Below are 21,937 nucleotides of genomic sequence, written 5' to 3'. Positions count from 1 at the left end.
TTAACTTTTATTTCCACTTGATCCTACCAGGTTCCTGTTTCAGTTTATTCTGTAGATGATTAATAAGAGATGATAACATCACACTTTCTTAACAGTTCTAGAAATAAAAGCTCGTTTTTAGAATGGCTGCTTATAAAAAAGGTTTACTGGGTGTGTAAGGATTGTATAAGGTCATCCAAACCAGGAAGAAATATAATGCAGTGAATGTAAGCAATAGATGTAAACTCTTGGCAGCTAGGAGAATAATGGGAGGGGAGGAAGCCTGGGCTGTTGTTGGATGTATAATCTTCTGTCCAAGCAGAGATCTGGAAGTCACACAGCAACGGGGGTGCAAGTAGCTGAGTAACGTAACTTGCTACTTTAAGAAGCTTGGAAGCACGTTAGGATGCTTCTAAAAGGAATGGTTTCAGTGGGAAAAAATGAATGGTGATGTTTTTTCCTCTGAGAGGTGAATTGGTAGCTATGTTCTGTGGAAAAGTTCTAGAAATTCTGAAATTGTTTAGACTCAGGAATGGAAGGTAAATGGTACCTTCATGACTCATCAGCAGTCAGATGGTATCTCACTCCTGATATCTGAATGAAACTTAGGCTGCACTGCAGCAACTGTGCAACTGTTGTTTCAGTGGCGATGGTACTGTACAACTGAACCTATAGAGAAAAGAGATGGAGTTAAGATGTGATTCCAGTAGGTTCATAAAGATTTGAAGTAACTTGATAGATCAGGTGAAGATAGAATTCACTTGTTCCTTGGTACATAAAGAAGCCCCAGAGCTCAGTAGCAGACCTGCCTTCTCCAAGCAATGTAGTTGATCTACCTGCATCTGGGGGAACATACAGGGTTCTTGTTTGGATTGCACATCAAAACCTAAATTGTTTTGATGGTTTGTTTTCAGTCAAAATGATACCTTGCATGTTGCAGGAATATCATTACATGGTCATAACTTGAGTTAGCACCAGTGTTAATCAAGTTCTAATCAATCAAGTTCTAATACACTGTACATATTGCGCATACTGGGGTTTATACCAGCATACCCCAGCAGTCTGTTTTAATCGAGGCAATTATCTTTGATTGTGAAACTTTCAAGTAGGGGTTTCCAGTGAAGCATTTTCATAGTCTGGTTGACTCCAGAGCTTGTACGTCTTTTAAAGTAATGTTTGTTAATGCATTTTTAGCTAACAGATTTGGTTTAACCTCTGGAAATCTTTATCAGACACTTGTAAACACAGAGAACTCTATTTATTTAAGCCTTGATGACCAGCTTTCTTATGCCCTCTGCACTGTCCGCCTGAAATGCCAAGATGAACCAGGAAGGTAATTAGCAGAGTTACTTACATCCTAGTTGAACAGAAATTCAATCGGCAGTAAGAGGTATATTCATAGGAAGTACAGTTGTTGTGTATTTTTAATTTTTTCTTCATTGTTATTCTTAACTATAAAAGTAATAAAACCTACTGTAGAAGGATCTGTTACAAAAAATTTTTAAGTTTTAGCAGCTGCCATTTGTGGCAAATGAGAGTACTTGCTGTGAACTTTGTTCCTAAGCATGTATTTTCCTACTTCTCCTTTTCCTGAAGGGCTGGCAGATCTGAATAGTACTGGCAAGCTTTTAGATGCCTTTCATTGAGGTGCATGCACAAGTCTAAGTTGCTTAAGAGCCTATATTTGCACTTACTATATGAAGAAGTCTCAGGAAATTTGTGCATATAGGATGTATCCATTGCATCCTTTTGGTATCTAGTGTAGGGTGCAGGCACCCGAAGTCCAGGGATATCTTTGTACAAGGAAATGTTCTTCTCTACAGTGTAGCATGATGTGCAAACTTTCCCTTTGTTTTTGAATTTTCCCTTTCCTAGTGTGTTCACTGGGGAGTATGGCCATGACCTTGAGGCTTCAGCATCTTCCTAGAAAAGAAGCTGTTTCAAAATAAGTAGAACATGGCTGAATCTCCCCTAGCACAACTTGAGGCCATTCCCTCAAATAACTATTGCTAGTTATTTGGGAAAAGAGGCTGATCCCTACCTCACCACAACCTCCCATCAGGTAGTTAAAGAGAGCGATAAGGAGCCTCCTCTTCTTTGGACTAAACAATCCCAGCTCCCTCAGCCTCTCCAGACCCCTCACCAGCTTCATTGCCCTTCTCCAAATGTGCTCTGGGGCCTCGATGTCATTCTTGTAGAGAGGGGCCCAAAACTGAACAGTGTACTTGAGGTGCAGCCTCACCAGGGCTGAGTGCAGAGAACTCTCTTTTGTCACAACTGAATCTGCCTCCATCATTTTTTCCCCCCATTGGCTGTTTATACACAAGAACAAGATCGCTCCTGAGCCTTCTCAGGCCAGACATTCTTAGCACTCTCAGCCTCTCCTTGTATGCCTGGTGCTCCAAACCTTTAGTTGCAGTCATACCAGTACATCTTTCTTATGCTGAAGAACCCAGAATTTGACCCAGCACTGCAGCTGTGGTCCCACTAGGGCTGAATAGGGAGAGGGGAAGGATCACCTGCCTCATTCTGCTGGCAGTACTCTTCCTGCTTCTTGGTGCAGCTCAGGATTCTGTTGCTCTTGCTGCAAGGGCTCACTGCTATTTATGTTCCACTTGGTGCCCACCAGGACCCCCAGACCATTTTCTGCAAAGCTGCTGTCCGGCGCATCGGGCACATCTTGATGCTTGAGTTTATTCCTCCCCAGGTGCGGTTTGCATTTTCCTTTTTGGAACACCATGAGATTTCTGTTAGTCCATTTCTCCAGCCTGCCAATGTCCTTCTGCATGGCAGCATAGCCTGCCCTTATAGAGGCAAAATTAAAGGCACTGTTGCTTTGTGTATGTAAATGGCAGCTTTTCAGATGCTATTATCAATCATAAGTTATCCTTGTTAAAACAGCAATTTTGCACCACTTTATGGAATTCTTTAAATAATTCCCGTGTTTTTTAACAGCTTTGTTCTGGCTTATAGGAGGGAAAGTGTGGCATATGTTGCAGAAGTTGAAAATGTTTTACAAATTGAAATGGACTTTAAGATCAAGTTTTGTTTCTGTAAAACACATTATTTACCAACTTTATTTTCTCTCATAAAGTAAGTCTCATTGTCCTCGTTCTTAGCTAGTTTATTTTTGCTTACAAAAGCATCATTACACTGACTGTTAAAGGCAGTGTAATGATTCATAGAATGTTTGGAGTGGAAGAAAAAGTCTCCTGCATCTTGTTTTGAAATCTCATTTCTACATTTCTCTGTAATTAGTGTCATAAACAGAGAGAATTTCATGTTCTGCTGTTATTTTTGGTTTTTTTCCACTAAAGGCAATTGTTCAGTTCCTTAACTACTTAAATATTATTTTCTGCCTTTTTACCTAACATTTACTGATGTTGGGGGGAGATCTGTGTATGACTAATAAAATAATTGGTTCACATCCTTCTTACAACATCCTAAAAAATGTTTGTGGATTTACTGTCTAATCTGAGCTATCTTTTAACCAGCTGAAACATGTCTTATTTTTTCTTTGTGATCAGGCAGTTACTGAAACTACAAGTGCAGTGTTATGCTGAAAATAAATTGCTTCAGCTTTTCTATTCCTTATTTGTACATTTGAGGGCACAAAACATCTGTGTCAGGACTTTTGGCCTACCTTTTTAACAGCAAATGCCAAGAGAATACCACTTCAGTGAATCTGAGGTGAGCCAGGTTGCAGCACCTGGGTTAGCATGACGAAGAGTGTACCTGTAGATAGTCACCATCACACAGCTGGTAATGCAGTAACTTGATTTGGGTCTCAACCCTTTACTGCTTGCCAGTTTCCATTTTCTTTCTGTTCAGGACAGCAGTGGTTCCAGGAGAATCAGAGCACTTTTCCTCTGTTACTTCCAGATGAAAAAATTAACAAATAGCTGATTAACAGGTATCAAAATGCACAAATGTTTTCTAATAGTAGTTATAGTTACAATGTACACTGTTACAGTAATATCTGAGACACTGCAGGGCATGGCGAGTGCATCGCATTTTAAAAAATAACCAGAAATTGTCATTAAGGCTTCAGAGCTGGTGTTGAAAAGCCATAATACAGTGACAGTAATCCTAATATTCTGTCTGTCCTGACAGCAGAACAGTGCAAAACTGAGTTGTACAGGAGCTGGTTCAGGCTTGGGCCTTCTCTTAACTGCAGGGTTCATTTTCTTTTGGGTGATGAAGTGTTACGAAAATACAAAAAATAAAATGTTATTGATGACTTTTTACCTTCTGTTTCTTTCAGGACTCCTCCAGGATGGTTTCAAGCAGATATAAAAGGTATGAAATCTTTGTACTCAACACAGTTATTCACATACATAGTTGTCCCAGAAATAGGCTTTGACCACCAAGTCAAATGTGAGCTACTGATGAGTTCTTGCCACTAAGGGTGCTAATGGTGTTCTGAGCTGCATTAGGGAGAGTATTGCCAGCAGGTCAGGGGAGGTAATCCTAACTATCTGTTCAGCATTGGTGAGGCCATACTACTAAAGAGCTCATTGAAGGATCACCAAGATGATTGAGACTAGAGTAACCTCGTTATTACAGAACTGCTCTGCCTATGGAAGAGTTATATTGAGCATGTCTCACCAATGTCTATAAATACATGAAGACCACAGAAAGGTTGGAGCCAGACTCTCTTCAGTGGTGCCCAGTGCTAGGACAAAACTCAGTGGGCACAAGCAGGAGCCCACGAGGTTCCCTCTGATCGCTGGGAAGCTCTTCTGTGCTGTGTGGCTGACAGAGCACTGGCACAAATTGCCTCAGAGAGGCTGTGGTTCTTCTGCTTGTGTATCTTCAAAAGCTGCCTGGGTATGGTCCTGGACACCCTGCTCTGGGTGTCCCTGCATGAGCAGGTGTTGGAGCAGATGGACCCAGTGGGCTCTGCCTACCTGAATCCTATTGTGAAAGCTAATGAAATATGTTGTTTTTTGAAAGCATAGGCCATTGTACTACTGCTGCAGATATGTAGCCTGATTTGGGGTAAGGACTGGAGTGATGGACCAAACTTACAAAACCCTTCCTGGTATATCACTATTTAAAAAACAAACAAACAAACAAACTCAGGTAATATTTTATTGGGTCTTACTAGTGCTGAGCAGTGTTCCAAGTCAGTATTTGCATATTTTAGTCTATGCATAACCTAGGAGCCAGCAGTTTAACAGTTGAGTTATGAATCTGAAGTTTAATACAGTTAATTTTGTTGCTTTCCGCAGTACCACTGAAGGTACTTATATTTAGGTTACTGGATTTTGGTAAACATGGCAAAATGGTGCTTTTCGTTGCTCTAGGTTTTTGGTTTTTTTAAAATCACTTTGTTATAGCAGAATGCGTGGACTTACTTTCACAGCAGTTTTGTTCATACTTAGGTTTTCAAAGTGTACCAAGAGAGCAACAAGTTATAACTTCTGGACAACCACTCTGAGATCCCATTTGAAGCTATTCCTTGCACTGCTGTAACCACAGGTGGTCAGTACTTCCTGGACGAGAGAGGCTGTGCTAGCAGACTTTACAGGCAACTGACAGCAAAAGTTGAAACACAGTATTTTCTTGTATTTTCCTTGCTCTGTTATAGACCCCCATGGGAAGAATGCATTATTTGTCAGAAATTTTCCAGTCGTTTTCCCCCATCTTTATTGCACATACTCTCTTGCTTTCTCCATCTTTTCCAGTTGTTCCTCACCAGAAGTGATATCTCAGCATTTTTGTTCACTTTACTCATTTCCATTACCTGGCCCAGCTAGACAAAGACAGCCTTTCCCCTCTCTCCCTTTTTCCTGCTTAACTATTAAGGTGCTGGACTTCTCTTTGTCTCCATCTTCTGGCCTCTAATCTTGGATTGCTGATACCATCTCAGACCTCCAGTATGTTCCTTTTCCCTTCCCTTGTAGCTGTTTTCAAGTCTACTGAAATGTTCATCCTCCTGGATCTAAAAAGACGAGAAGTATCAGCAGCAGAGAAGGAAGGGTGTGTGCTGGTCTGTTCTGTTGGAGTTCCTGGTCTCATCGTTTGTTCTAGGGCTCAAGGAAGTGCACACATTTTACTACCTATTTAATCAGACATACTGAGTACTTTGCCTTGTATGGATGCAGTGATACGTGGTGAAACATTTATATGGTATTCCTGAGAAACCCATTTCACTGAGTGCCCCTTGATGGGGAGACATGTTTACAAATGAAGTCTGCTGGCTGCTCTGTTATTCTACTTATGTTCTGGCTGACTTGGACAAACTGAGTCTGTCTCCTTATACAATAAAGTAAATAAACGCTTGGGATGAGAATCTTAATCTGTAACTGCAGTCAGTCTACTGAGTTTGCTTTAAAATCTTCTACACTCCCACCCTGGAAATTTGTATTTGGGTTCCTTTGTAGTTGTATGAGTTAACCACAGAAAATATTTTCAGAATGAAGTGGTGGTTCTGTTGTGATTTGGAATGGTACTGTAGGATGTGTTGAAAAACATGACCTGTATCTTCAGCATTGTGCTTACATGAAGGCCACAGGACATGTTCCTTAACATATTTGGGAGTTGTGACCAGTCAGCTGTGCTGATCATCAGCTACGTGTGATTTAAACGACCAGGTGTCCTTTTCTGGCCCATATCTATTTCCTCATATTTAGTTTTTCCCAAAGCTTTTCTTGACATGAAGTGCTTCATCTTGACCATTCCACCTACTATTACTATAGCTGAGTATACCACACTTAAAGGTTTCGTGTGTTGTTATTTTAAACCAGGTGGAACGTTGCCATTATTAAGCATGGTTTTCCAAGTCAGTTCTGATGATATCAGGTCAAGGGAGGTGACCCTGCCCATCTGTTCTGTACTGCTGAGACCTCACCTGGAGCACTGCGTCCAGATATGGAGTGCTCAGTACAGGATAAACATGGACCTGTTAGAGCACAAAAACAATTAAAGGGATGGGGTCTTCTACTTTGTAAGTGGTGAGGCACTGGCACAGGTTGCCCATAGAGGTGGTGGATGCCCCATTCTTGGAGGCAATGAAGGCCAGGCTGGACCATGCTCTGAGCAACCTGGTCTACCTGTACATGTCTCTGTTTATTAAAGGGGATTTAAAGGTCCCTTCCAACTCTTAAGATTCTATGAATGACAAAGCATGTTCTGTTTCTTGAATTAAGTGCAATCTACACGTAAGCATGAATTATGTTTCTCTTGTATTCTGTGAATGACTAAGTTTGCAAGTAACAGCAAAGCAGGGTGTGTATGTGGACATCGGATTTTTTTGAGAAATACAGAGGGCTTTTCTTAATGGCTTATTTTAAAGATATATCTTAAATTAAAACTGAGACTTTGCAGGGTAGGGTTAGAAAGTAATTAATAAATTTTTTATGGTTCGTGCAGATCAGGCTGGATCAGTTTACAGAAAGAGATTAAAATCTCTTAGCGGTTCAGGGGTGTGTTCCCCTTATAAGTTAGTTTATTAGTGGAAATGAGTACAATATGGTGTGGCTTTATGGCTATCAGGTAGATGTCAGAGAGTTTTTCTCCTTGCTTGGGGCTGCACTGCACACTGACATGGAATCCAGTAGGTGCAGACCCTGCCCACTGATGCCTACAGATTGCGTTGTGCTCTGGTTCAGCATTCCTGCAAGAGCAGGAAAATAGTTGAATTGTAAGAGATCACGCATTCCTACATGGACATGCAGTGAAAGAGATGTTAAAGCCCTGCTGAGATTCTCTTGTTCAGTGTTTTTTTGATTACTAAAAAACTGAAACTACACTGAAAACATAGCAACTCTATCAGTTTACAGCTTGATCTCATTAATTGAGTAAGAACGCAGCTGCAACATGTTCTCCTAACAGTGTGCCCAGACTTGCCTACTTGCCTGTACCTGGGATCAATATGGCTGGGCCTGGCCTGCTCAGGGTGCTCACTGAGCTGTCTCACCCAGCCTGCCACATGCGGTGCAGCAACCAGCTCTTAAGAAGGCTGGGGAAGGGGACGGCAGTCACTTGAGGCGCTTTTCTTTGCTATGACAGCCGTCTTTTTTTTTTTTTGCTCAGATTGATGTTATAAAGCAGCTGAAGCACTTTGGGTTTGTTTCTACAGAAGCTTAGGATGGCGTGAGTTGATTGTGCTGGAGTTCCTCCCTGTCCCTGGTGCCTCAGGCAGCCGCTGTAGGTCACGGTCAGGACTTTGCTGCTCTGTCATCTCTGGCCAGGGCCAGGGAGATGGCTGGGAGCTGCAGCGGCAGGGGCCAGGTCCGCTCTTCTCTAGCTCATCTCTGACAGGTGCCGACATGGCCCCATAGACCTGAGTAGCAGCAGTCCAAGGTAGCCCATTTAGAAACATTGTCTGCCTCTCATTCTTCCAAAGAAGCTGTTAGCAGCTGGCTGGATTCCAAAGTGACACAATTAATCACAGATTTCCAAATTAAGTGCAGCTACAAGGTGCTGGAAATCAAAATAAATGTGTTATAGTTGAAATCAATCACATTTGGTTTTGACTAGGTGATACTAATTGGATGAAATTGCCATTTGGATGGTGCTTAAGGAAAATATTCGAACAACCAAGAGACACTGGAAGGAACAAGACTTATTCCACCTTTCTGCAATAATGCTGTTAAAGCTGACCCTGTCTGAATAGCAGGTTGTATTTTCTTTTAAAGGAAATGAGTAGGTTGTCATTCTAAAACAGGGCTATTATTTCATATAAGACCTGTCAGAAACTGTGGTGTGGGTTAATTTCTTTGCTGTTTTGTTATAACAAGCAAAATTACAAACTTCATTTCTGTTACTTCCCTTGTATTAGGTTAAGCAAGGAAATAAGCAAGGAAATTTTTTAGTGTGATTTGGGGAAAATACAGAACATGTCTTAATTTCTAGTATTAATGAAGCCTTTCTTATCTAGTTATTATTTCTCTTAGCTTTCCTTTAGGAGCACCTTGCAAGAGCACTCGGTGGAGGTGGGTTGAGATATTCCACTGTTGCCAGAAGGGGTCATTTCTGAGTGACGAAAAATGGAGTCTTTTTTCATTTGGTCTGTTCTTCTGACATTAACAGCATGACACAACACATCTTTCAAATGGCGAAATAATCTAGAATTTATAGAGTTAAGCTAAAATATTTCTCTTATGTTGTGTTGCAACATGCGTATCCGGTCCTAGAAATGCTTTCAAAAAAATCTTCTAGATGGAGAATAAACAGTTCTAAATATGGTAATAACATTAAGCTACAAAATTCCTTACAATTGTGTCAGTGTGCCTTGGAAACTTCACACGTACCGGAGCAGAGCAGTATTTGTATCCATGAGAAGACATTCTTTTGCCAGATATGCCTGCTTTTGATTTGCACTGAATCCATCTAGATTTGCACATTGTCAGCAGGGATTTTCTAGAATTATGAAATGCAAAACTGTTAAACAAAAATATTAATCATCTGATTCCTGTGTTTTAAAGGAGATGTTGTAAGGATATTTGAGGTGCTTTTATTCTTTCCGTGAACTAAAAATGCTAATCAGTTAAGAATCCATTGCTGTGCTTTTAAGAAATAGATACATGATCTGAAGCAGAAATCACCTTTTAGTCTGTCTATCACTTCAAATGATAAATAGGCTATAAAATACATGCATTTTTAATCGGAGGAACTTTACTCCAAATATTTTGTGCTTTTTTTCCCCCGTGGTGTTTGTAACCTGCTGTACTTGGTCTGGCTGGAATGCAGCTGACTTTCTCCATAGCAGTCAGTATCCCACATTCATTCTCCTGTGAATGAAGATTGAGAGAGTTGGGCTTGTTCAGAAAAAAGTGCTCTGGGGAGACGTTATTGCAATATTTTGATATATAAAGGGAGAAATACTTTTTAGCCTTTGCTATACTAGACAGAATAAAGGGCAACCATCTTAAACTGAAAGAGGATAGATTTAGATTGGATATAAAGAAGGGATTTTCTGCTCTGAAGGCAGTAAGGCACTGGCAAGGGCTGCCCAGAGAAGCTGTGTGTGCTCCATGCCTGCAGGTCTTCAAGGCCGGGCTGGGTGGGACTTTGGGTAACCCTATCTATCCCTAGATGTCCCTTTCACGAGATGGTCTTTGGTCCCTTCCAGTCCAAACCAGTAATTGCACAGTATCAAGAGCTTTTCTCCTGTACCTTCACATCTACTACAGTGGGTGTGAAAGTGAGAGTGGACATGGATGGGACATTCTTATCATACAGAGTCTTGCTCAGTGATAAAATTGGAGTAGTGGAAAAAGAACTGCTGGGGGTTTCTGTTGTCCTCCAAAGCGGGCTTGGCACTTGTCTGGATGTGATGAGTGATTGCCTTTGCATTGCTTGTTTTTTACCCCCACCTCCATCTTGACTTCATTTACCAAACTGCATCTTGCCCCATTTTGTCCTCATCTGGACAATGGAGCGTATGGATAGGGAGCTAGGAGATATGGTTTAGGGGTTTTTCTGTAGGTATGGTAAAGGGAGGATGGTTGGACTAGAGGATCTTATAGGTCCTTTCCAACCTTGTGATTCTATGATTCTATGATCTTGCTGTGGGGGCAGTGAATGAGTAACTGGGTTACGTAGCTGCTGGCTGGGTCGCCCACCACACCTGGCTTTGCTCGAGTTCTGTTGAGCTATTTTGTTTGTTTGCTTTCAAAGGGTTAATGAAAAAGATTCAAAATTGCCAGTAAAAAAAAACCAAAGAAGCAAGTCAGTACCCTCTCCTGTATTCTTAAAGGGTACTAAAGAGCTATTTGCTGTACAGATGTTTTGCTGTAAGGATTCAGGCTATATGCATCGTGAATTTTTAAACTGAAATGAAATAATTTTGAGACAAACGAGTTCCATTTCACAGGAATACAGCTTTAGAAAAGATCAGAAAGTTCTCTTCAGTAAACTGGCATTTGCTGCTGAAGTTACTGTGCTCAGAGAAGAAGATATTGCATAGTGATCGAATCAGACAGACTACTGTAAAATGTTAATCTAAGAAAGTTGGGAACAACATCATTTTATGATAAGGAGATACACCCAAGTTTCTTAATACAGATTGTATCTTGAGACATTCTTGTGTGTGATTCCCCAAGGCAATGAAGTTAGTGAGTTCTCAGCAGCACAAAACTGTGAAATGTGCTCTGCAATTTATTGTACTGACCTCTTAAGAGCTTTGGAAAGCACTTTGTTGCTCTACCTTTTCTATTTTGTTAAATCTGTAAGTAAGTGTTTGCTTTGCTCTATGCCTTTTAGTACAGGTAATGCTCCAGAAGATGATGCTGTAAACAGGTATTCCCGAACGGAGAGGACAACTTACAGCAGATACAGCAGGGATGCAAACTCTTCTGGGAGTTCTGTACCAAGTAATGTTTTGGAAAAGAGGATTGAGGAACTTGAAAGGGTGAGTACCAAGTAACATCTGCATGGTATACATCTGAAATAAAGAACCTTTGAAACCCTGTGGGGAAATCAGAAGTGAGTTAATATAAAAATGATGATTGATGCTTGAAGTGCAGCTGCTTGTGCCTAGAAATATATGTAAAGAATCAAGCAGACAGAAGGAATGTGAGCTTTCTAATCATCATAAATGTTTAGTTTTCATTTGGTGTGGATGTGCAGAATAGCTGAGGTAAAACTAAAGCAGTCAGAGAGCCACCTGTGCTGTGTGAATTTGTCGTGGGTACCTCATGACGCACAAACACAGGGCAAATAACCCGGGGGGAGATGGGGCTCACTGGCTGTTCAGAAAATAAGCAATGTTCCATCTGATTTACTTCTTGTTTTGGATGTGCTGAAGTGTTATAAAACTTAATTATTACCTCGTTGTTCATTGAATTCTTCGGCACCTAAAATATATATTTCAAACAAAGTTTTCTTTATTCCAGCCATTTTTAGTACAAACATTTTTGAAAGAACATAGCAATGTTAAAGCTGTATTTTTCACTTAAAACTTATTTGGCTGAGTATGTCATCTGTGTACCTTATTATGAGCTTCTGTTTCTTCTTCTGTAGTGGTCTTTTATGGGTAACTAGCCAAAGTTTTTTGAGTTTCTATGGAAAAAGTTATTATGGCCTGCCCTGCAGAAGTTGACTGAGTAAATGCAACTTGAATAAGCTTTTAGGTTTTTTTAAATGATGAAAATGGAAAATTTGCTGCTTTGTTGTTTTTTCTTCTAAAGAATTAAGGAAGCCAGATTTGAGTGAAATATGCTGTAATCTTCCAAATTCAAATCCTTTTTCTTCTAAGATAATTCGATTACAAATAACAGAAAATAGACGAAGATTTAAGGATCGCTTTTCAGAGTCCCAGTCTCTGATTTGGTGAATTTCTAATGGACATTTTCATTTTAATTTTCTTGAAGCCCACATATCTCATGAGATCTCTGTTCCCACATTAACTGGTGTCAAACAAAAAAGAAAGGAAATATATATATATGTAAAATGTGGAAACTGAGACTTTACATTAACACGTTTGTCTCTTTGACTCCCGCCCAATTTTGGACTGATGTGTGAGATATTAATTAAGCATCTCTAGAATAGGAGATATCACACAGGTTTGATGCGAGTAAAATATTTTCTTAGATGTGATTCATTAGCTCCTTGCAACGTAAAGGCTTGAAGGCTTTTGGGTTTGACTTGCTGTAGAAGCGGAATTACAGGTGTGTGTGTGGTTTATGTATGTGTGTGTGTAGTGAGGGCGTGGTATTTGAATGGCAATAACATAAAACTCTGTCTTTAAAACAATTATATTTGACACCAGCATATTCTATTTTTAGGAACTTGCAAAGGAGAGACAGGAAAATGTAAGATTAATGAAGATGACACAGGACAAAGAGGAAGTAATTGGAAAACTGAAGGAAGAAATTGATTTATTGAACAGAGTAAGCACATACTCTCTTACGCGGTGCTTTATAAAGAGGGGATAAAATCCTCTGCATTCTCAGTGCTTTTCTTCAGGTTCTCGTAACCACTTGTCAGGGTCACAAGAAAATTAAGTGATTTTAGGTTTTTCTGTTTTTGAAGCTGTGTAATTTTCAACAGTCTTGTTAGTAAGTTATATTTTCCCAGGTGGCTTCTGTTTGTCGTCATTAACTTCCAGAACTTTTTAACTGTTGAGATACCTTCCTATTGCTGTTTTATTGTTGTTGGTTTGTTGTACAGTGAGGTTACAAAAGCATGTGTTCTTTAAACAAAATGGCTCTGGTGAATCCAGCAGTAAAGGGAGGCAATAACTTCATGTGCATTGTGGTAGACTCTGATTTTGTGGAATTTGCTTATAACAGTGGAGATCAACATACACAAAAGATAGCAAACTAATCTACAGGACTAAAGCAGCTGTCTGTTACTTCTTTTTATAAAGAAAGATGGAATGTATAGGACTAATGAAATATTGTCTGTTTTGGAGAGATTTGTTGACCAATTGAGGAATTGGTCTTCATGCCATTTTTACGTCTGACAAGGAATCTCTTACATCTAAACTGACCACTTCAGTATTAATCAAGGAGTCTGTTCACTCCGATGTAATGGGTGGCAGAGTTACTTCATACTGCTGGTCATGTCTGATCTGTCTCAGAGATTAGAAAGCAGAAAACACAGAAGCACCCAAATCACTGCAGTCCTGTGCTTTAAGACCTGTTTTGACAGTTTCTAAGGCCTACTGATCCAGAAGCAATGATATTTTCTTTTCCTACTGTATTTGAAGGATAATGTCCTAAATTAAATCTATAATGTGTCTGATTAGAAATCACCTTTAAACATTCATAGTAAAGTCAAATAGGCCTCATGTACTGCCTGCATTTAAGTGTGATGGCAATTTCTGTTTGTTGTGTGAGAAAAAAAAAATCAAAACATAGTAATTCCAAAAACCTCTTTAGTACAGAACGACTAAAACTGCAATGTTCAATGAGAATTGTGTACATGGAACTCCCTAGACAGTCTCCATTAAATGTAGGAGATAATATATATAGAGATTTTTCACTGCCAGGGCTGCATTTATAATAGCTATAACATGATGTATTGGCTTTATTGCAGTGCAGCTATTAATGCTTGAGTCCCACAGGTTTTTCTTAACATTGAAATAGCTGCCTTTTGACTTTCAGACCATCTTAATAATTTGTTTTACAAAAATTGAAACCAGCACATGCCAAGTGATACTTCCATTAAAGCAGATACAATTTCACTTTCTTTTTTAATAGCTTTTGGATTTTTGAATGCTCTTCTATTAGCAATCCATGTGAATTTAGAAAAGGGAAAGCTTTAGAATAGTAAAAAACCAAAAAAATTACAGAAGTATTACATCATTCCCATGACAGAAGGGCATGAAAGTTAATGTGGCAGTCATATTTGCCTAAGGCTTATGTTTGCAACTGCGATCATGAGAGTGAGCGCTTAAACACCCATCTGTTCTTCATAGAACGTGGCTCTGCAGACCTGGCATCAGGATTACATGCTTTACGTGGAGGATAAGAGAAGGCCTGATGACTTAGTGAGCTTATGCAGTGATCTTTTTAAAAGGTTTTGCTTGTAGAGAACCTAAATGGAAGTCTTGAAATTTGACCATCTATGCATTTGTGGTATTGCTCTGTCTTTCCTGTTAATCAAAAAATGCTGTTATTGCATGTTAGATTGCAGTGACGTGGAAAGAATTTCAGGTCAGATAGCCTAAATGCCATTTTATTGCCTGGCTTCCTGACTTCTCAGCCCTCACGTTTAGAGAAATGCTCTTTCTAGAAGTTTTGGTCAGCTTGTGACCACAGATGCATCCTTCATTGGCAGAGACCTTGTGTTACACCTAAAAACTATTTTTACAAGAATCCCAAAAGCTTGTTGGCAGACTTTCTTTTCTCCTTTTTAGTAAATACATTTATTTAATGTGAAAATGTGATTTTACTAAGAACAGTCAGTACAAAGATGCTTAAAGAATGTTAGCAGCATTTATACTGAGAACCAGAGAAGTCTTTCTGCCTTAAATAACATATTTTCATTCCAGTAGATTAACTACTAAAGTGTGCCTGCCACCTTTCCATAAGAAAGGAGTAATTGCTTCATGAGCACCTCAAGGGAAAGGCATCTCAGGATACTTAATTTAAATGCTTGTACGCTATGTTCAGCTATCAATTAGATCACACTCATTCATTTCTGGTCTTACTGTCTCTAGAGTTAAAAACATGGATTTGGATATAGTCTGTCAGTGAGAATTTATAATCCAGTTAGTGTCAATGCTGTGCGGTTATTGGTTCCTTCTATAGTCCGGGCTTTCCTACTATGACATCTTATTTACTAATAAATGTAAATTGGCATTGCAGTTATTAATTTTGAATAAGAAGCCTTAAATTGCAGAGCAGCATAAACCACTTTCTTCTCTCAGTCCACTATTTCCTTAGACACTTAAACTGATTTAGTTATTTTTTCTGGGTCATATTCAAGAACTTCTTTGGAATGTTATTTTATCATCATAAAATTTCAAAAACTATTTATATTCTATTTTGAACAAATAACAGGTATTTTTCTATGGAAGGCTGTTAGGTGACCTTTAATTGAGCTACCTCATGGCTCCGTTAAAGGTGTGATCAAGCACAGTTATTACATTCCCCAAACTAAAAAATACAATCATACTGATAATAATATTTTCCCTTCCACCTTATTATTTATCTGTACAAGAGATAAAACAAATTGTGTTTTCTAAAATTACATAGAAAACTGTATTTATGGTAGCTGTTCGTCAAAACTTTTGCACATGTAGATGTTCAACAGTTGCACGTGTTACACCAGACAGCTGCTTTTCCAGGAAGTCATTCCCGTGTGGCACAGTATTACCTCTGTTGATACAACAAGGAATCTCTGCTAGTGATTTTCAGTTCCGCGCTACAAAAACAAAAGATTAATTGGAAAGGTATTGGATTTGGGCTTGGCAAATTGAAGAGGCTTTTAAAAATCACAGAACTGATTAGCGCAGTCTCTAGAATGCACTTCTGGGGTGATCCCACTGAAAAAAAAAAGATAAGAAAATAGGTTCCTTATGTTAAACAGCACTTAACATCTAAAAGGAATAAGAGAAAAACATCTTTTCTCTATTACTGTTTTATTTTTAATCTAGCCTGACAACACCAGGGATTTGCAGAGAGATCAAAGGACATCTAATAGCTGGTCACAGTCCTGGTTCTTCCCGCTTCTGCCCGCCTTTCATTTTTCTTCTCAAAGTGCTGTCCCTGATGTCACTATGGCCTCATTTTTTAAATTCTTATTCTGTTTGTTCCTTACTATTTATGCAGTACAATTATTTTAACTGAACTAATGCTTACAGTAACAGCCAACCTCATTGTTTTCTCACTATAAAGACCTGGGAGAATTTGGTAGGAAATCAAGCACCGAGATTGGAAACTAGTTAAATACAGTAGGTGGTGGAAGAGGGATGGACACTTGTGGTAGGAGCAATCTATTTTAAGGACACATTTTTAATGTGCATCCTTTTTTTTTTTTTTTTTTTTCCCAGTAGGAATTTAGGTAGAAGTTGTAATATACCTTTTAATTTTATTATTTTTTTCCCTCAGAAAATGACAAAAATAGGCAGGTGGTTCTTTTCCTGATGTAAAAAACACAGCAAGGGTGCTTAATTTAAAATATACAAACTGACTTTACTGCAGTAATAACCAGCGATGTGTATGTATGCATGTGGGATATACGAGCACAGTCTAGGGAGCAAGGGTGTTGTAGCTAATGTATAAACTCCATGCCAAGTAATCACACCCATTTTGTTTTGTTTTCCTGTTGCATTAATTCGTGCTGTAGCTTCAGTTTTGCTCATACGTTCCCATTTCAAGGTACTTGTTGTGTATGTGAATGCAACTCTAATGTTTTTTAATTACCCTAACTCTTGGAGTTTAACAGATTGAATTACAGCGACACTAATTCATCCCAACCCCAACTTCTTGGCTTTATAGATAAGATGTTAAATTCCCGCTGCTGCTAATTGTGTTTATGTCCACAGAAATGTTTCTCATTCTTCTTTCACAGGACCTAGATGATATAGAAGATGAAAATGAACAATTGAAGCAAGAAAATAAAACCCTCTTAAAAGTTGTTGGACAGCTGACAAGGTAGAAGATTCAAGCCTCAATGAGGAAAGATTTAAAAACTACTGATTGAACGTTAAGGTCAATATAGTAATACTTCCTGTGTTGCAGTATGTTATAATAACTGTCTTTATATTTATTATTAGGAAACCAGATGAATGTTTATTTTCGTAGTACTTTCTTCTTGCAATGAATGGCATCAAAACCGGGGTTATATCTTTCAATTTCATTTCACAGAAGAATGATTAAAATTTTTGTCATATCACAAAATCCTAAGTGCAAAAATTTGGGGGTGTTCTGTCTTCAGATGGCATTGGTTTATACTGGGGTAATTTAAAACTCATAGCACCAAGATCACTTTCAGTCCATGTGGGTGTATATTTTTGAAACGAATGAAAGCAATACCAAGAAGCTTTGTTTACACAGATCCAAAATATATTTTTTGTGAAATATTTCCGTTTTTTGTTTCAACAGCTGTAAAGTGGATGCCTTATTACTGATGTGTAACATTTTGCAGATTGATTACTTGCTCTAAAAGCTCTTGTAATGCTGAGGGTTTTTTTTACTGTATCTGAAAGACTGACGTTAGTAGAGTAGTAGCGATATTTTTCTGTATAGCAGTATTTTGTCAGGAGGGGGAGTTTTTATTAATAAAATAAATCACCTGTGGTATCAGCATTAATGAGTTCTTAGAATCATATTGAAGTTGTGCACTGCAGTTTATTTTAAAGCTTTTTGCTTTAGCAATGGAATGCAATTTTGCTATCAAACAGTAAATTTGTGTGCTGTGAGAATACAAGCAAAGCCTGGAGCTTTCATTTTCCCAAAGGCACTTTTGCAACACGTTCCTATTCAAAAGCTGTTGTTTTAAGATTTGTAGTGATCATTACCAATGTGAGGTTTTTACTGTTTCCATTTCGAGGCTGGGTCAGATTTTTTGTACATACGTAATAAAGTAGAAAGGAATACAGGTGGTTCGCACCCTTCTGAAACATCAAATAGTTTTATAAAAAAAGCCTTTTATACTTGATTTTAGACTAACAGAGTGTTTAAGAAGTGCCTGTTTTAAATGTTACAGTCCACTTACAACTGCATACTGATTCTTCTATAATCTGACAGTAAATTTTCATTTTATATAAAACACAGATTTAATTAGCAGTTTACTTCTTAAAATTCTTTTTAAGCTGAAATTTGATGTACTTTATTTCATTTTAGTACAACATCTATTTCATTTTTCATCAGAATTAATATTTCATTTGAGTCTGAAGACCTGAAAGAAAAGCATTTCAAAGAGCCAAGGCTTTTTCTTGCCAATTTTGAAGTTTGGTGCATGCAGGTAGCTTTTGTTACATTAAAACTTAAAGGCAACTTTAATACATATCAGATTTGCCAATTCTTTCCATGCAATAAATAGCTGTAAGAGATTCTTGAACTTCAGATTCAGGAATTACTGTTATGCCTTGGATTGTTTTGACTGCGGGATTTTACATTTGAGTAATCTAATGAGGAAGATCTTTTTAGAACCTTAAAGGATTTTTCAAAAAGTATTTTTGAAGATCTTCCAGGTTACCTTCAAGTTTTTTCTTTATAAAGGAAGAGATATCCCATGGGACATAATCTAAAACGTTATCTAAAGTTTTTGTATGGAATGGAGGGGGGAGGTGTATTGGCCCTCTAAACTATGATATTCAGCAGTGAATATTTGTCTTAATATTAGCCAATGAGTAAGAAGTCCCTTCCTTTATCACTTCCATGAAGTTAATTGAAAGTCATATAATCATTTGAGTTGTATGCCTTCTGAATAAATACAGAACTTTCTCTGGAAGAATATTTGATTTCCTTCTGCATGTGCTGAGTAGGAAATACACATACAGGTCTAAGCTGTGGGATGTGTAACTTGTTGAAAAATCTTTGAGGTCTTAATTCAGAAAGATAGATGGTATTCTGAAGTTGTAAATCAGGTATTTAATAAACTTCACATACATTTTAAACCAAAGAACTATGATGACAAAGAATACAAACAAGAACTGTCATTGTATTTACCTCTTTTTGGTTTGCATGTGTATTGAATGAAACTTAGCAGCAGAAACCCCAAAATCAGTGTTTCTTTTTTAACCTGGATACGCTGATGGTGTTATTTGGCCGAAGACTTACGATACCATACCTTGAAGGTGCAAGGGAAGTGTCCAGATATTTGAAAGCTGTAGTCCTTCAGGCAGGAAGTGGTAACAGTGGAACTGTTGGGAACTCACACCTCAAGTTACTTCAGGACATTGTTGTTTGATTTGTATACAGATGTTCTGTATACAAATATAAAATGCTTCATAGTAGTGAAAATACCAACAAATTGTATCTTTAATCATAACATTTATGCTGATCTTTGTGAAGAGTTGATGGCTTCTTGAAAGGCCTGTGTCAACAATAATTTCTTACTGCTTGTGTTATCAGTCTCTTGGGAGAAGTTTAGTAGACTCTAGAATTAAACGGTGTTTTACTTAGAACATTATTAACCACCTAGTCATTGCTTGCCATTATAGTTATATTTCAGTAGGGTGTCTTTGTTATCAAGCTCAACTATAGAATAAGTTTTTACCAGGTGATTGAAATACGTTAATGTAGCTACTTCGCTAGCAATTCAGTAACGAGCGTCCCCACGCTCTCCAAACCAACACCTCAGCTGTTCTCAGCAGATACGCTGCTGCAAGCGGGAATCCATCTCATGTGGGAAAGCTGTATGATTCCTGGATCATACCTAGGCTAAATTAACATACCTAATGTCAATTAGGGCTTTTGTTTTTGTTTTTGGAAGGGGCATTACTATGCAATATTTACTGGATGGATGACTTTCTTGGAGATTTCAAAACTTTCCTATCTTACAATTTGTACCAGACTTGCCTAGGTCTAGCGTCTGTATTTCTAGGTACTTGAATCATCTAGGAAATCCCTGTTGACTAAAAGAAAGGACAGAAAATGATTTACTAACAAACAGCACACAACACCTGTTTAAAAAATGCGAGATTGTACTTTGTATGGTCATGTACTGTTATACAGAAGACAGACGCTGTGAGAGCTGAAGGTTAAAATTCTGCAAAAAGATACTTTTATTGTTGATTAAACACTCCAATCTGTGTGGGATTTGTTCTTATAAAAGAAGATTAAGTATATATAAATGTTGATTTTTACAAGGAAATTCAACATTGTGCATTTTTTTCATTTTAAAATAATTAAGTGGCCATGTTTAAGTTTAATGTTACTTGCTATAAATGTTAACCAAAAGAGTACAATATTTGCAAATCAGTGTCCTTTTCTGTCTTAAAAGCAAAAATTGTGTGCTAATTACCCGATTCTGAGTTTAATATATTTCTCTTGGCTCTGAATCTGAAAGAGTGAAAAAAGGTTACAAGAAGCCAATGAGGGAATTCCAAGGTACGGAGCAGAACCAAACGATTTGGTGTTTTATTATTCAGCTGTACTGAGGATTAGCTGAGGAAGGACCTGTGATTGGCATAAGTGCTACAGAGACAGGGATTTGAGTACATTGGAAAATGAGGGATTAATCTGCATCAGAGTTTTTTTCCTATGTGTCGCATAACATTACAACTTGGAAACTTGCTACTGTAAGACCAGAAGGAATACTGGAGGTCAGATTACTTTTTAACCCTTTGCTAGGAGAGCAGAGTTACGCTGACTCCAGGTATTTCCTATCTTTATGATTTTTGTGTCAATTTCCAGCTTGAATTCAAACAAATCAGTATTAGTAGCCAAGAGAAAGGGTAATTATTGGCAAAACAAACAGACTATACACACATATGACTGGTCAGTATTTCTTGAGTTTAAACCCTTTATGAAGATGTCAGTTCAATTCGTCCATTTTCATCAGTATTAATCATTATAAACATCTGTCAGTTGTAGTAACAGCCATTTTAGTTAAACAGCCATTGCAAGCCATGACTTCCACGTACACAATGAAATAAATCTGTGCTACTACCTTAGTGCTCAGACAAAGGAGCTAAGACTGTACTTAAAAAATCTGTTAAGACAAGCAAGAAAATGAGTTATACATCTTGTAGATGTAGAATATCTACACAATGTGATATGGATCCTCTTTGCTGAAAGTTCACTACAGATCTGTTTCAAGTCAATCATTCCAGTTTCAGTACTTCCCTATGGAGCATTTCTGCTTGTATTATTAAGCATTTCTGTGTCATATGTCCAGGATATAAAGGACTTTGATATGTGTTTTCTAAACCATTCCTGATCTTCCAAGTATGGTGACTTACTGTATAATTCTCCACCTACCATTTTTCCTTGTACTGCAGCACGTTTACATTACACTGTTAATTTAATCCTTTTGTTTTTATTTCTGGACTTGTGGTGTAACTGTTCTTGTTCAAGGTTTTGGCTTAGTTGTAATTTTCCTGTTCTGAAAAAATTGTGATAGTTGACTTTTCCTCTGAAAATAATCTCATAATGCAGAGTCATTTTTATAAATATCCTTTTTATGCATTTAAGACGTTGAAGCACCGTTAAATAACTGAACACCCGTTTTAGTTTTGAATACTGACTAGTTGTAATATCTGTGGTATCAGATGAAATTTGATGTTGAGATTTACTATTGCAGGTAAAAGATAAGCATTTAATCTAACAATAAAGACTGTGTGCCTTTGTCCAAATAAAAGAAAATTCTTTTTAATCCTGGCTGACTATTTGTTGTGTTTACAGGAGAATTAATGGTATCTGACTGGAATTCTAACTGAATTTGTCATCAGTGTCAGGAAGCACCTGAAGTGAGAATTTTTTCTAACATTCAGATGAAATTATTCAAGCGTGCATGTCTACATACATGAGAGAAATCTGCTTTTACTATACTAACTTCCTGCTCTCACTCTGCCTTCAGAAATGCTGTGAGTGCATCCTATAATCAA

The 21,937-nt window shown here is 38.0% G+C and overlaps 1 protein-coding gene across 2 annotated transcripts in view; it reads left to right on the top strand.

The window, feature by feature from the left end:
- PAWR (pro-apoptotic WT1 regulator) overlaps positions 1-21,705 on the top strand; it is a 69,763-nt gene extending 48,058 nt beyond the window's left edge. For both annotated transcript variants that reach the window (XM_085537564.1, XM_085537569.1), the window contains exons 4-7: positions 4,244-4,278; positions 11,194-11,341; positions 12,717-12,821; positions 16,954-21,705. In XM_085537564.1, the coding sequence (XP_085393690.1) occupies positions 4,244-4,278; positions 11,194-11,341; positions 12,717-12,821; positions 16,954-17,040 (375 nt within the window). In that variant the 3' untranslated portion in view covers positions 17,041-21,705. The remainder of the gene's footprint in view (positions 1-4,243; positions 4,279-11,193; positions 11,342-12,716; positions 12,822-16,953) is intronic.
- The last annotated feature ends 232 nt before the right edge of the window (positions 21,706-21,937 follow it).

This window comes from Coturnix japonica, chromosome 1 (assembly GCF_054131305.1).
Source record: "Coturnix japonica strain WE chromosome 1, WE-NBRP24, whole genome shotgun sequence".
Classification (NCBI taxonomy): Eukaryota; Metazoa; Chordata; class Aves; order Galliformes; family Phasianidae; genus Coturnix; species Coturnix japonica.
Note: the sequence above shows the minus strand (reverse complement) of the source record. Positions and strands in the feature narration are given on the sequence as shown.